General features: G+C 38.1%; 1 protein-coding gene across 1 annotated transcript in view; it reads right to left on the bottom strand.

Moving 5' to 3' along the window:
* SLC22A23 (solute carrier family 22 member 23) overlaps positions 1-14,890 on the bottom strand; it is a 91,377-nt gene that overhangs the window by 10,009 nt on the left and 66,478 nt on the right. The window contains exons 4-7 of the mRNA XM_070942537.1: positions 12,600-12,768; positions 11,584-11,711; positions 4,503-4,605; positions 2,471-2,703 (exon numbers count right to left, since the gene is read on the bottom strand). Of these exons, the coding sequence (XP_070798638.1) occupies positions 2,471-2,703; positions 4,503-4,605; positions 11,584-11,711; positions 12,600-12,768 (633 nt within the window). The remainder of the gene's footprint in view (positions 1-2,470; positions 2,704-4,502; positions 4,606-11,583; positions 11,712-12,599; positions 12,769-14,890) is intronic.

Here is a 14,890-nt window from a genome sequence, read left to right as displayed (position 1 = left end):
AGTGTAGAGATGCAGTATTTGGTAAAAGGCATTCTGATGTGAGGAATGAAAGGCTATCAAAAGAAGTAAAAAATGGCTACATATTAGAACTTGCTTCTGCTTTGCTATATGTGAGAATAGGGTAGGGCAAGGGAAACACAATGTAAATTGAACGCAGTGGAAATAGGGTTCTTAGAATGCATGCAAAAGAAGAAGAGACTGAGTCAGGGTTGAGTGGGTAGTGACTGAATGTGTATTCAGTGAATGAGCATCATGACAAAAGTATGTTGATGATTTGGCCATGTAGAGAATGCAAATCAAATCACAAAAGAAATATATAAAGTGTGAATGGATTGAGGGCAAAATGAAACCAAAGAAAGTCATGCTTGCATGGACTTCAGAAAAGAGAGGTGAGAAATTTCAGGAGCAAAAGGAAGAAGTATGAAGAAGTGAATGGATATTTGGTAGAAGTGAGGAATGTTTGCAAAGATAGAAAGAATAGAATAGAATAGAATTTTTTATTGGCCAAGTGTGATTGGACACACAAGGAATTTGTCTTGGTGCATACGCTCTCAATGCACATAAAAGAAAAGATACATCATCAAGAATTATAAGGTATAACACTTAATGATAGTCATAGATATGGAGGAATGCAGAGAATGGCTTCAGCGTACAATAATTTAACTATGCTTCCCTTTCTTTTCATTTTCTTCATAGTTTTAATGTGTGTTGTTCAATAATTCATACTCTTTTTTCCCCTGAGCTTTGCATAATGGTGCTTTCCCCAAAGGGCAAGATATATATGAAAGGCTCTGTAATTGAAAATGTGTTTGCATAGGAAGCAAATGGGGAAATCAGAAGGACTAAAAGGGTCTGGTTTGTTTTGTCATAATGAGATCCAGTCTACCTGTTATCCATACTCCAAAGGTGATGGAATTTTCTGCCTTTAATTATAACATCTAATGCTGGTTACAGTGTGACTTCCTTTGTAGCATATGGATAACAGCCTCAGTAATACAAGATGAGGGAAGTCTCCATTGGAGGAGACTTGATATAGGTACTCCTTGTTTAGCCACCACATTGGAGCTGGCAACCTGGTTATTGGGTGAAGCGGTTGCTAAGTGAAACCATAACTGTGCTTATGATGTTGCTTCTGTTTTCCTTTGCTTTACTGACTTGCAGAGGTTGTAAATGCTAGATTGCTCATTAAGTCACTTTTCCATCCCTGGCAATACTGCAAACAGTCACTGAACGAGGTAGTTATTAAAAGAGGATTACTTGTAGTGGAAGTTATATAGCAAAACAGCAAGGACGGCCCAAGACCGTCTGAGGCACATTGCCAAATACAGTAGCCAGTCAGATGCAAGGCATTCTTTACTTCAGCACACAAGCAATGGGCTAGCATCCTCCACGCAACTGATGGCTAACATGGACTTAAAGGATCCAAGGTAAACTGCACAGCACACAGTACTTCGAACATCGTGCTGTTTTTCTTACTCCTTTCTCCAGCATCTGTCATCAGAGTCAGCTGCTTCACTTTGCTTAATGACAGAGCCCTCTATAGCCTTGCTAGACGTTAGATTGGGAAGATGGGCAATCAGCTACAATCAAGAAGACAAGGTACTATACATGGACTCTATTAAGCTTTGCAAAAAGAAATGTGCACATTTGCATTGTTCCTTCTCCCCACCCCCCTTTATTCATAATCAGGGCTTCTAACTGCCCATTGTGATGGTTCTCTTATTTTTCTACAGGGTAGCAATAAACCGGAAGTAATTCTACCTAACTAAGGGTACTAATAAATCAGAAACTCTGTGGTAATCTGAAAGTCAGGGCCTGGTGAATCTTAGTGTGGCCCACTGGTGACCAGCGAAGCTGGCAGCAGAGTTGTACAGTAAGGAGGTTGGGGAGGAACCTGGGCCAGTCCTGGGGGCTGGGGAAAGCTTGGATGAGGGCTCTGCGTTGGAGGCAGAGAGGGAGATAGACAGCAGTGAGGCAGAGGAACAGCTGGAGCTCATTCCCAGTGTGTGCATGTGCAGAGCTGCCAGAAGACAAGAACAACTCAGAACAACTCAGAAAGCAGGGTTGACTTGGGAGTAAAGCCACACCTTGGAGGTAATTTGCCCCTCCCATAGGAAACAAAAGAGGAATGAGGGAGTGGGCTTTTGCAGGAAACAATTCGTTCATTCAGTCATTTCAAGAGTGGAAAGTTCTGTTCGTGACTCTAAGAGACTCTGTGCCAAGTTTTGCCTTATACTGCGTTTGGAAACAAGTTACATGGCAGCTTGCCAAGTGAGATAAGGTGTGTTGATAAATATTCCTTTGAAAAACTGTTTGGACAAGCCTTGCTGACTGTGAATGAAAGTAATGCACAGTCGTATAAATAAAAGAGGTTTTGCCGGGACCAAGATTCTGCTTCCTGCTTTTTAAGGGAGCCTAGGTTAGAACAAATCTGAACTAAGCTTTGCAACAGTTCGATGCTGACACTCACAGTTGAGAAGGCCCAATTGTAAAAGAGAAGCCAGAGCAGTGAGGATCATGAAAAGCAGGAGACCCCCTCTTCTTCCGAGAAAACCAACCACTGGGCACATAGCCAGGCAGGACACCAGAGTGATGCTGGCCATGGTGTAATAGTCCGCATAAAAATTGTTGGTAAAGGACATCATATCTTCATGACCCATCATACTCTTTGCAAAGCAGTGGTGTATTCCATATCCAGTCAGCCTGTGGGAGACAACATGAGACAAATAACAGGAACCATTCCTTTTATGACTGCACAGTAAATGATTACTTAGGATTATCAGGTGGGATTTAGCCAGGGGTGAAATCTACTTACCTTCCTTACCGGTTCAGAAGCGCACATACTGTGTGCGTGCATCACAGGCATGCAGACCTGCACATGCGCAAAACCATCTGCGCATGTGCAGAAGGTAAAAAACATATTACTTCCTGGTTAAAACCAGGAAGTAATGACACCCAGGCAGGTGGGTGGAGCTTTGCTCCGCCATCGTTACCGGATCGCCGAACCACGGGCCAAGATTGCTACCGGATCGAGTGATCCGGTCCGATCCGGGAGCATTTAGGTCTCCTTTTTAAGAGTCATGGGGTGGGGGAGGACCCTAAATGATGTATTTCTCCCATTTGCTTGGATATCAGGACCAAATTTAGCTTTATCATACCAGTATTGTTCTAGAACCAACTAGGAGAGCTTGGTATGTGGACCTCTACATGCCAAGACTTGACATGCAAGCTACAGCGCCATACAGTTCAAACCCCCTACATGAGAAATCTCTCTCCTGTGAAAAAAGACATAGTCGCAATAACCAAGCAACCTGCAACAAGAAAACTATACATGAATGCACTCCCAAAGATTTGCTTAGATTCATGATGGAACATTAATTCTGCTCAATATATCTATAATGAGCAAAATTATTGTTCCATCATGAATCTAAGCAAATCTTGGCATGGAGTAGCTGTAATTTGCAATTAGTAGTACCTGATAGGAATCTTTTGTTTTTAATCTTTAGTGTCTAAAATCTGCTGGTATTAAATATCCAAATCTGTGAAAACTCGTATTAAAATATAAATATTCTAAGACCTGCTTATGTTAGGTAGATAAAGTGAACTGCATTGTTTGCATAATCTATTGTACTCCTCCTTAGCTAGGGAAAGAACAAGAAACAGTGCAGAATAAAGAAACCGCATTCTTGTCCATATGAAACGAGCTGCTTTTTTCAACATTATTTCACTGATCATGGACCAAATCATGGAAGCCAATGGTCACAACTAAGAAGGATTATAAATTTACTTTTAACTTTTTTTTAAAAAAAGCAGTTTTTGGCCAATAAATAATTCTATTCTATTCAAATAACAAATTCTCTGTTTAATACTAAACTAAAAGACACTTTTCTACTCTAGCAAAGAACTGCAGAATCTAAAGGCTAACAAGAAGTCATGTACAATTAGATGGTGCAGAATTTTATTTCATTTCATAGTTCACAGTTTGTCTTTCCCACAATGAACAATTTACATTAGATTAGCGCATCAGTTAACACAATCAAAAGAGCAACAAATATTTGGATAATTCCTGAAATCAGGGACTTGTCACAGTGTGTTGATATCTCCATAGACACCCCTTGTTCAAACAACTCAGGCAGTTTGATGGTTTAAAAAAGACTCTGTAATTGAGGTACCGCTGAGTGATATGAGATCTGCATCAGGCATGTTGGTAGAACATTTAATGCCATGGTCACCAAACGATGAATATGCGTATGCAATCATTCCTAATATGGGTCCTAAAGAACTTTTAACATCCTCACTATTTAGATAAATAGATGCCTTACATAAAAATATTATGCTGGGGGCAACCTGTCTCCAAAATCAACCTTCCAACTCCAAATCAAAAGTCTAACATCCAAGCTACAGGAGTTGCTGGTGCTAATAGGTAAAACATTTCCCCTATTTTCCTCATTGCCTACGGAGATGCTCTTAATAATCCTTCTGGGAGGCACGTCCATACTTACGAATTGATGCAGAGCACAACAATGTTTTTCCACAGGTTTCTTGTTCCCACCACTTTAACAATGCAGACTTTTTTTGGTCTCCTGGCAAGCTCTTTCTCTAGTTCTGAAACAAAAACAACATTTCATTATTTAAAAGGTAGGCATTTGGGAACGAGGCAGATCAACCCAGTGGAAAGAAGGAAGTTCTAATTAAAGCTCCTTGTCTCCTTTTTTCCCAAGGTTCCGTTAGACAGTGAATTGTGTTTAAACCACACAAGCCATGGTTTCTGAGGTTTGGAAACCTTGCAATAGAAAAAAGAAAGTAATATGCCTCCTCTAATCTTGATCTCATTTCTGAATTAAGAATTAATTGAATCTATTCCCGTTTTCTTTTTGAGCTATCAAAGACTTGAAGAGTTTTACGATTAGATTAATGAGGCATAAATTTCAAGATTATGTTGTGATTTCCACAACCGCAGCTGGGAGAAGATAAAATTAAAGAATTCTTAACCCAGTCATTTAGCTCGATTACCAGAAAGGAATAGATCTCATATGCTCACAAAAATGTTACTCCTGATTTCTTATTTCAACTTGGTATAAGTTTTGGCAATGTAGAATCTATCTGTTATTCCCTTCTGTTCTGCCCATCCTTGGATTAAATATTCTATCTTGTCTTCAGAGAGTTGTTAACCCTGTTAAAAATGAATGAAGCCACAAAAATGTTTTGAAATGGACACGGATTTAGAACTGGGGCAGGCTTATAAAGACAGTCAATTACCTCACTGCCTTTGGCAAATTAGAAATGCCAGCAGTTGACCAGGCAGAGTAGGGAGATGGGTTTTTTAAAAATATGTATTTGTTGCTTATTTGAAGACGAGAACCGTTGAACTACTGAAAATGTTCTGAGGTTTAGCATTTCTTCCAAGTTTTATTTGCAAGGCTATGTTCCTACATACTATATAGTCACTGTGTTGAACTACCTGATATTAATGTGTCCATTCAAGCTGGAATTAATATTCATTGAATACAGGAAGGAATAACTGAATAACACAATACTCTGAGACTGTGATGTTGTCTGGGGGAAAAAAAAAACTGTGTAGAAGAATTATTTGGATCTACTTATTGGGAGTTGATAATTCCTTCCTTTCTCTCCTTTCACAACCAAGAATACAAAGAGATTCAACTTTTGTACCAGGAAGCAGCAATAGCAATAATAGCACTTAGACTTATATACACTGCTTCACAGTGCTTTACAGCCCTCTATAAGCTGTTTACAGAGTCAGCATATTGCCCCCAACAATCTGGGTCCTCATTTTACTGACCTCGGAAGGATGGAAGGCTGAGTCAAGCTTAAGCCAGTCAGGCATTTGGCAGAATTAGCCTGTAATATTGCCACCATGGCTCTTATCTCGAAAGTACAGATCAATAACCACCTGAATTAGCACAGGAACCATAAAAGCACTAACAGACAATTAGATTTCAGTGTCCACCAAGCCATGTTCTCAAACAATAGAAGAGGGAGGTAAAACCTTCTTGATATTTTATATTTTGAAACAGGATTTTTCCATTTATTATTCTAGTATGCTTTTTTCATATCTAATTCATTTTGCCTAGTTCTAACTGAATAATTTCACATCTTTTTTCTATTTTATCATTGTTAGTCTAACCCTATATAGAAAAATGGTTTTCCCTTTGATTTTTTTAAATAAAAATATCAGTTTTAAGAAGACTTCTGCTTAGCTTTAAAACTTCTATGACCAAGCCATAAACACAAGTGAAATAAAGATATCGGTAATTGCTTTGGCATGTGCGTAGACTTATTTCCCCATTCCCTTGAATCTTTGTAATCTTTGTAAAGTTCAAGAATCCTTGAATTAGTGAAACATCTCTCGAGCACAGGAAATCCCATATAACATCAAGAAAAGACCAAAAGAGAAAAAAAGATTTTTCAATTCATCTTCTTGTAAACATTACTGACTTTCTTAGATAGCACAGATATGATAGGGTTGAGTCAACAAAACAATCCGACAGAAGGCCATTGCAGAACTGGTTTTTCTTGGTTTTTCAAAAAAAACCCCTATGTTTGTGGATATATATACTTGAAAAAACGGAAATACCTGTTAGGTTACCTGTAGGTTTTCAGTGTGATAGTCCTTCACAGAAGTTTTTGTGAAAAGGAACAAGGATCTGTAATTTTATTTTCAGAGGGGTTGGACATTGATGATTTTCTGATTAGGCTTATCAAGAGGTTGCTGGCAAAAACATTATAGAGAGCCAGTTTGGACTAGTGGTTGAGCACCAGGCTAGAAAGCAAGAGACCATGAGTTCAAGACCTGCCTTGGCCTTGCTTTGAGCCAGTCACTCACTCTCAGCCCAACTCACCTCAAAGGGTTGAGGTTATGGGGAAAACAGGAGGAGGAAGGCGTGTTGGATACCACCTTGAGTTATTTGTAAAAATAATAATAATAAAGGTGGGATATAAAACAAACATGGCAAAATCCATCATCTAATCAATGCAATTTAGCAAGCTTTTCTGAAAATTACCTTTCTATTTATACCTCCACAACACAAAGGATAGATTGCCAGTTCTGGTTCTTGTTCAACATGTGAACAAACAAGCACTATAAAATCTAGCAGGCAGGAAGTTCTATAATACCTCTGTCACAATAAATAATAAAATGTGACCAGCAATTTTATGTAGATGCTAGCATCACATCGTTGTTGTAAATAACAACTTGGAAACCACACTAAAGAAAGAGAGATTCCAGCCAATGGTAAAGAAATGTAGCCAGAAATCGCTTAAATTAGAACCTTTGCTAAGCCCTCTCCTGAATGTTTGAGGTAAATCTGAATTAGGCAATTTGCTCATAGAGGTCACACTGTTGCTGTTTTAGGGCTAAATCTACTATTGCATAATAAAAAGAGGGCTGTGAAAACGTCTACAGACCCCTCACATCCTGGACATAAATTGTTTCAACTTCTACCCTCAAAACAACGCTATAGGGCACTACATACCAGAACAACTAGAGACAAGGACAGTTTTTCCCCAAATGCCATCACTCTGCTTAACAACTAATTCCCACAACACTGTCAAATAATTTACTAAAACTGTATTACTATTATCCTTCTCTTCTCTTCCTTACTAGTATCTATCTCTTCCCATTTATTACTATAACCATGTTGCTTGTATCTTTCAATTTATATTGTTTTTATTTGTTCACTAGTACGATTTGATAGTTTATTAGTAACCTTGATTATCACTAAGTGTTGTATCTTTTTATTCTTGACGAATGTATCTTTTTTTTATGTACACCGAGAGCATATACACCAAAGACAAATTCCTTGTGTCTCCAATCACACTTGGCCAATAAAGAATTCTATTCTATTCTATTCTATTCTATTCTATTCTATTCTATTCTATTCTATTCTATTCTATTCTATTCTATTCTATTCTCAACAGAAATTTTGGGCTCAATTGTGGTCGTAAGTCTGTCACATTTGCGCCTGACATCTATGCCATGAGATCGGCAGTTGGACACGAAATATCCATCATTAAGTCTTCAAACTGAAAGCAACCCAGCTTTCCACACATGAAATTAATGTGACACAAGAAAGATTCCACTACAGCTTTATCTCGAATATACAAAGAACAGTATCATGTAACTATATTTCCCACTGAATTCCCTTTTCCACACGTGTATTTTAAAATGGAAGTATGCATTCAAATATTTGATTTGAAGAGCAATCTGTAGCTCATCCATGAACTAATCGTAATCCCAGTCTCTGCTTCTCCATGAGTTAGTTGTATGGAACTTCTGTGTCTGGCAGCCTGCTCATACATTACCTCCAGCTTGGCTGCTTCCCATATCCCCCATCTGGCACTCTCTGGCAACAAAGCCATTAGAGCTCCATGACATGCTGTCCTTTTCTTCACTTCCTGACAGAGCTGTGGGCAACCACCTGTGGCCTGTGAGAAGGAGCCAATCAAACAGGTAAAGGAAGCACGGTTTGACTGACAATATCAGGAAACAAAAACAGCATTCTCTTAGTCTAAGTCACAGTCTAGCAAAAGAACATTAAAAGCAGTGTGTTTCCCTAAATAAACCACATCCGTGTAAAGGATTTTCTTTCCTAGGAGCCATGACCCTCCAGTTCAGATAAACTATTGTCCTCAAAAGTATAGAACATTCATGCATGCATAAACTAGGCTGACTTCCAGGCAACCAAGCTCATTTACAAGAAGGGATCATCCTTATCTCCCTTCTGCAGAGTTTTACTATTTAAAGACTAATGGAGTAATCTGTATACACTGCACAGGTCTCTCGGAGTGTACTTGAGGAAAAATTTTGCGTCCTTTTTCACAAATAAAATAAAAATGGAAATCAAACATGTACTCAATACACCTATTTTCCTTCTGTTTTCCAGAAAAAAAACAAAGCACTGAATATTGGCAGTTCAAGCCAGGTTGTGCTACACACATACAAACAGAAACAAAGGCTCTGTAGGAGGCCCATTTTTGCAATAATGGATAGAAGTGGAAGAATGGGTTTTATAGAGTCAGGACTCTCATAGGTAGCAAGCCTGATAAAACAGACCTGCAAGGCCAGCATACAAGCTTCAGCTAACAAAAGGCCGATAGACAATCATCCAGGAAACTGCAAAGTCATAGACTGGATTTAACATAGCTAGTTATTTAAATGTTATCTATACTGCTGCAACTTTCTTAATTTATGACTGCAATAACAAAGGCTAAGAAAACAGTCGTATTGAAAAATAGATCTAGCTCCACGGATCATTTGTATATCCAGAAAAATATATAAAAACTTGTGAATTTTCATCTCTGGAGTAAAACACCTGGAAAAATACACCATACTGCAGTTAAACCTTCGGGGAAAGATTGAAGGCAAATGAGGTCCAGGCAGAAGAAGAACATCATGGCTTCAAAATCTAAGGGACTGGTTTGGATAAAACTCAGCAGCACTTCTTCGTACAGCTGTTGATAAAAATAGGATCGCCAACATGATTGCCAATGTCCCATAACGGATATGGCACAAAAAGAAGGAGCAAAACACAGCAGTTCCAGCATTCAGATGTCAGATCATCTGGAACATCATAAATGTCACTTTTGCTGTGTAAAAAAGGGCATTATATGCATGTAATAAATAAGGATAACACAGAGATGTTCTAGGGCAGAAGTGTGGAACTACGACCCGTTTATGATTTGTGGACTTCAATTCCCAGAATTCCTGAGCCAGCCATGCTGGGAGTTGAAGTCCACAGGTAATAAAAGTACCTTAGTTCCCCAACCTTGCTATACGGTATACATTTGCTATTGAGAACTGATATCTCCTTATTGGTTCAAATAGATAATCCAAATACACTGTATCAGAGCACAGCACAAATCACTCTACCTATTACATTTAGGAGAGTCCATTGTGTATTTACTTTTTATTCTAAAGCAGCCAATGGTAATGTGGCTACAAATTCGCTTTTATAGACATCCAGCTGGTCACCTGATTCAGAAGCATACTTCTCCCAAAATCCAGTTCAAGGCAGCACACAAAATGTGAATTAAAGGGAACACAAGGGTCAAATTACAATAGAGAACAAGGTCATTTAAGTGACAAGTGCTGTTCTATATTTCACAGTACGGAACAAAATATCAAGCTGAGATACATATGGCATTTGGTGGGAAGGAAACTAAAGTATATTGATAGGGAGGTTTGGACAAGATGATGCTTCTTCTATTGTAATTCTTGAATCTGCTATACACATTTCAGTTTGGATAATCAGAGACCAAGTAACTTTCTGGGATAAATGAACATTATAGTCAATGATTTCTAAAATTCTGCTGTGCAAAAATGAACAAAGTTACCATCTGCAGTTGTCCAAATATTTTGAGGTCAGCATTCCTTGGCCACCATCTTGAGCCAAGAACCCATTGCCACAAAATGATATTCCTAGTTTGTTTGTTCTCTTGTCTCTTTCTGGCTTTCTAAGATATTTTTTCCTAATGGTTGTTCTCTCAATACATTTAATTAACTTAGGAAGAATGAGAGACATTTTCTGTAAAATCTATTGTGAAAATGTGCTTTCTTGACATATTTGTCCTTGACAAACTCATGTGCACACAGGAAAGCACTTAACATATGGACTTTTGAGATAGTTTAAAGAAAAAAAAAGTGTTGTGATAAGAACAAAAAGGAGAGAGAGGGAGACAGAGATGAAAAAGAACACAAATTTATTTGGTACAACTACAGAAACAGATGTGTCCTGTTTTCTAATATTAGCTAAACAAAGCTTGCAAGAGGTAAGATAGTGGTATATCTCTGCTAATGTTGTGTGCATAGATAGTTTAAGCCTTTAGACCTGTGAAGCTGTTGATTGTTCTTTCTTGGAAGTAATGTACACAGCTCATTTAGAGGATTATAGGTAGTCCTCTACTTACAACAGTTTATTTAGTGACCATTCAAAGTTACCGCAACATTGAAAAAGTGATTTATGACTATTTTTCACATTTACAACCATTGCAGCATCCCTATGGTCACATGATCAAAATTCAGACGCTTGGCAACTGACTCATATTTATGACAGTTGCAGTGTCCCAGGGTCAAGTGATCACCTTTTGCGACCTTCTGACAAGCAAAGTCAATGGGGAAGCCAGATTCACTTAACAAACATGTTAATAAGTTAACAACTGCAGTGATTCCCTTAACAAGTGTAGCAAGAAAGGTCATAAAATGGGGCAAAATTAACATCTGTCTCGCTTACCAACAGAAATTTTGGACTCCAATGTGGTCATAAGTCAAGGACTACCTGTTATTCCAAAATAATTTAGTTCTTAGTATGAATGAAATTTGAATTGAGTTGAATTGAAATGAATTTACCCCATATTTAGATATGGAACTTAACTGAAGGGCAAAAATTTCTCCTGTGAACCAAATAATTCTTTTCACCATTTTGTTGGTTAAATAATCCGAAGGAAAATAGCACGAGTTTGGTATCCAATTTTTTTCCCAAAGCAAAATTGCAATTTTTAATCCACAATCTATAAAACCATCTTTGTGTACTTTCACTGTCCACTTCCCATAGCTTCACTTACCAGTCATCACTCCCTTAATATCACACTCCGTGCTCATCCTATTCCTGTGAGTCAGACGAAGGATGAGCTTCTTTGCAGCTTCAAACTGCTGTGTGGCCATCAGCCAGCGAAGAGATTCTGGGAAAATACTTCAAAGAGGGAGAATGTGTTAGTGAAGATTCTTAAAGGGTCGCTAGCCTTTTTTTTTTTAAAAAAGTTTTTAATAGCATCTTCTTTTTCTGTCTGGATGTATTTTGTTTTCTTTTTTTAATTGAACTATGAGTAATAAATATTATCAAGTAGCTAAATTAACCCAAATCCAAGATGCATAAAGAAAAAAGATACTAAATACTAAATAAAAATACTAAATAAATACTAAATTAAAAAAATCTACTAAAAAGTAAGTAGAGAAACAGGTACTACACATGTACTTACCATACATTGAAGTATTATCCTATTGTGATCTACTGTTATTGAGGTAAACCATAAAAATATGGTTGATAGAAATATGGTTCCTGTCTCTGTTGTCTCATTAGTTTAACTTTGCCTGTGATTTAAAGACCACAGCTGGAAGATAAATGGCGGAGGAAAAAAGATGGCACTTGCTCCTCCCACTATTTCTCTCAGTTTCCATATAAAGAGTGTCATGCAGTGGTGGTATTCAAAATTTTTTACTACTGGTTCTGTGGATGTGGCTTGGTGGGCGTAGCAGGGGAAGGATACTGTAAAATCTCCATTCCCACCCCACTCCAGGGGAAGGTTACTGAAAAATCCCCATTTCCTCCCGATCAGCTGGGAGTCAGGAGGCAGAGAATAGATGGGGGAGGGGCCAGTCAGAGGTGGTATTTACCGGTTCTCCGAACTACTCAAAATTTCCACTACCGGTTCTCCAGAACTGGTCAGAACCTGCTGAATACCACCTCTGGTGTCATGGAAATTTATGATCAAACACCTCATTTCTCTCGTAGCATTTGGCTCCAAACATTCGCCTGTTACTAATGAACCCCTTCTGAAAGTAAAGAATTGCAGATACTTACAACCAGTACAGTAACATCAGCAGGAAAGGGCAGATGATCACGGCTTGGAGAATTTGCCAGTCCTTGCAGAGGGCAGCCAACCCTGGCATCAGGAACTGTCCTGCCATTGCTACAAAGCTTGCTATCATTGTGATCATGAAACGTTGGTTAGGAGGGCAGAGCTCTATCCCTGAAAAATAGAAAGAATGTTTTTGAGAGCAATAGCAATCAAAAAGGAAAAAAAGGACAAAATCTTCACAACAGTCACTCTCAAGTACTTATAAAAATAACGCTACATTCAGAGAGGATACAATAATTCCTATTTGAAATATTCTACACCACAAATTTTATTTCAGGGCATGAGAAAAAACTGTAAAGTTACTCAGCTGCTGCTCTGAACCTCTCTCAGAGTGACAGTCTGCATTTTACAATTTATTTGCATGAATGCAGGTGTAAAAAGGAAAAGGGGCCACCGAAGCACCCGCTGGCTAGACATTGTAAAAGATGACACTGAGATGACCATGGCGGATCTGAAGGAGGCAGTCAAGACAGAGGGGCATGGAGAGTGGTGATCCATAGAGTGGCGGACAGTCGGCCATGACTGAATGTCTGTCAGCGTTGATGATGATGATGATAAGAGTTAGTAATAGTTAATCACATCAAAACCAGTTAGACTTGACTTAACCAAGAGTCACTGTTTTCAATCAAATTAGTCATAATCATCTCACTTGGATCCAGACTATCTTTATCACAGGAAAAAAAGTAATTTTTTTTTGGTTTTTGGTTTTTAATAGCCACCACAAATACCAAATATTCTCTTGGCATCATAAGATACCTATTGCCATTTGATCATCCTAGAAAATCGTTAGTGGCATGCATATTTGGCTGTCAACAAGTAAACATTTGGATGTACCATAGTTCACCAAATTAAATGGCACCCAACATATTTAGAAAATATTTCTACTCTGTGTTTTGAAAACACAGTTGAAGGCATTATTTTGCTCTAGACCTTATCAGTCAGACTGTATTGAAAGATAACATTGGCTTTAAAAAAAAACCAATTGTTTCCAGTTTAAAATATTGATAGTTCTTCCAAGCTCAACTGTTATTCAGTTTGGCTGCACTGTATTTATTCTTCACAAAAGAGAAAAAAAAATCTACAAATATAATATATGCACAGTTGTTTCTGCTACCAGCAGGGAACAACAAAAAAGAGCTGTATTGTCCATTCTGCTTATAATAAGATGTACGTAAACGGTCTTGGATGGAAAAGATTGCTCACACGTGCTGCAGTGCAAAGCAGCATAAAGGATTGATTGGCATTCATTCTTTGATTTTATATTTTCCCCTTCGATAAAAAAAGAAAAAGAAATGTAAAAGGCGGAAAAAAAACCGAAATCAAAGAAAGCCAAGCAATCTCACACTGCTTTGTAACAAAAACACAGGAGGAATGTAATAGTATTCAATAAATTATTCCAAATTAGTTTACGAATGAAGGCAAATATACATGTCCAAAGATAATGTTGCAAGATTGAATCTGGATCAGTCACTGGGACCAGAGATTTACTCTTCTGAGCTTTTGGACTCATGCTGGAGCCATCTTCAGATAACTTCTCTCTACTGGAATATGTGCTTTGGGCTATCCTGTGAGTCATATTTATGTGGTGCCTTCCTTATGTGGCTGATTGGTGTGTTGATGTCTGGCGATTGCTGTTGTTCTTCATGCTGCCAAGCCCTCAGCTCCTAAGTACTTGATAACCTAGGAGCCAAGGGCTTAGCAACAGAAGGAAACAACAGCCAATCACCAGCTATCAACACATGATACGTATATCTCTGACTGGAGTTAAAAATTCAGCCTGTATTTAATATATTTGGTCAGTTTTTCCACAAAGGTACAGATTGGAGGCACTCAAAATTTGAGGCACCCAAAATATTTCTTGGAAGGTCACATACCAACTCCCCTCCCCCTCCCCTCATATTAATTTTTCTTTTTAATAGCCAGACCTATTTCCTCCTGGCTAGTCTCTTCCTTGGGAAAAGGTATCACTAAAACACTAAGTGTCTGAGAAAATAATTCTATCAAACCAATGATTATATGACAACCATATTTAGATTTTGGGTAGAGTTTTCAGCCTTTGATATTAATTGGCTTGGCGATATTGTATTTCAGCAAATAGGATTGGTTATAACGGTACAATAAAGCCAGATCAATCAGGATGGCTAAATACGACATCATTAAGTCAATTCAAACTGAGAAGAAACATTGCCTTACTTTGAAGGAATGTGAGTTAGGAGGAAGGAGAATACAGTAA

The sequence above is a fragment of the Pituophis catenifer genome, unplaced genomic scaffold (genome assembly GCF_029215685.1).
Source record: "Pituophis catenifer annectens isolate HBS135680 unplaced genomic scaffold, rPitCat1.0.hap2 SCAF_3, whole genome shotgun sequence".
Classification (NCBI taxonomy): domain Eukaryota; kingdom Metazoa; phylum Chordata; class Lepidosauria; order Squamata; family Colubridae; genus Pituophis; species Pituophis catenifer.
Note: the sequence above shows the minus strand (reverse complement) of the source record. Positions and strands in the feature narration are given on the sequence as shown.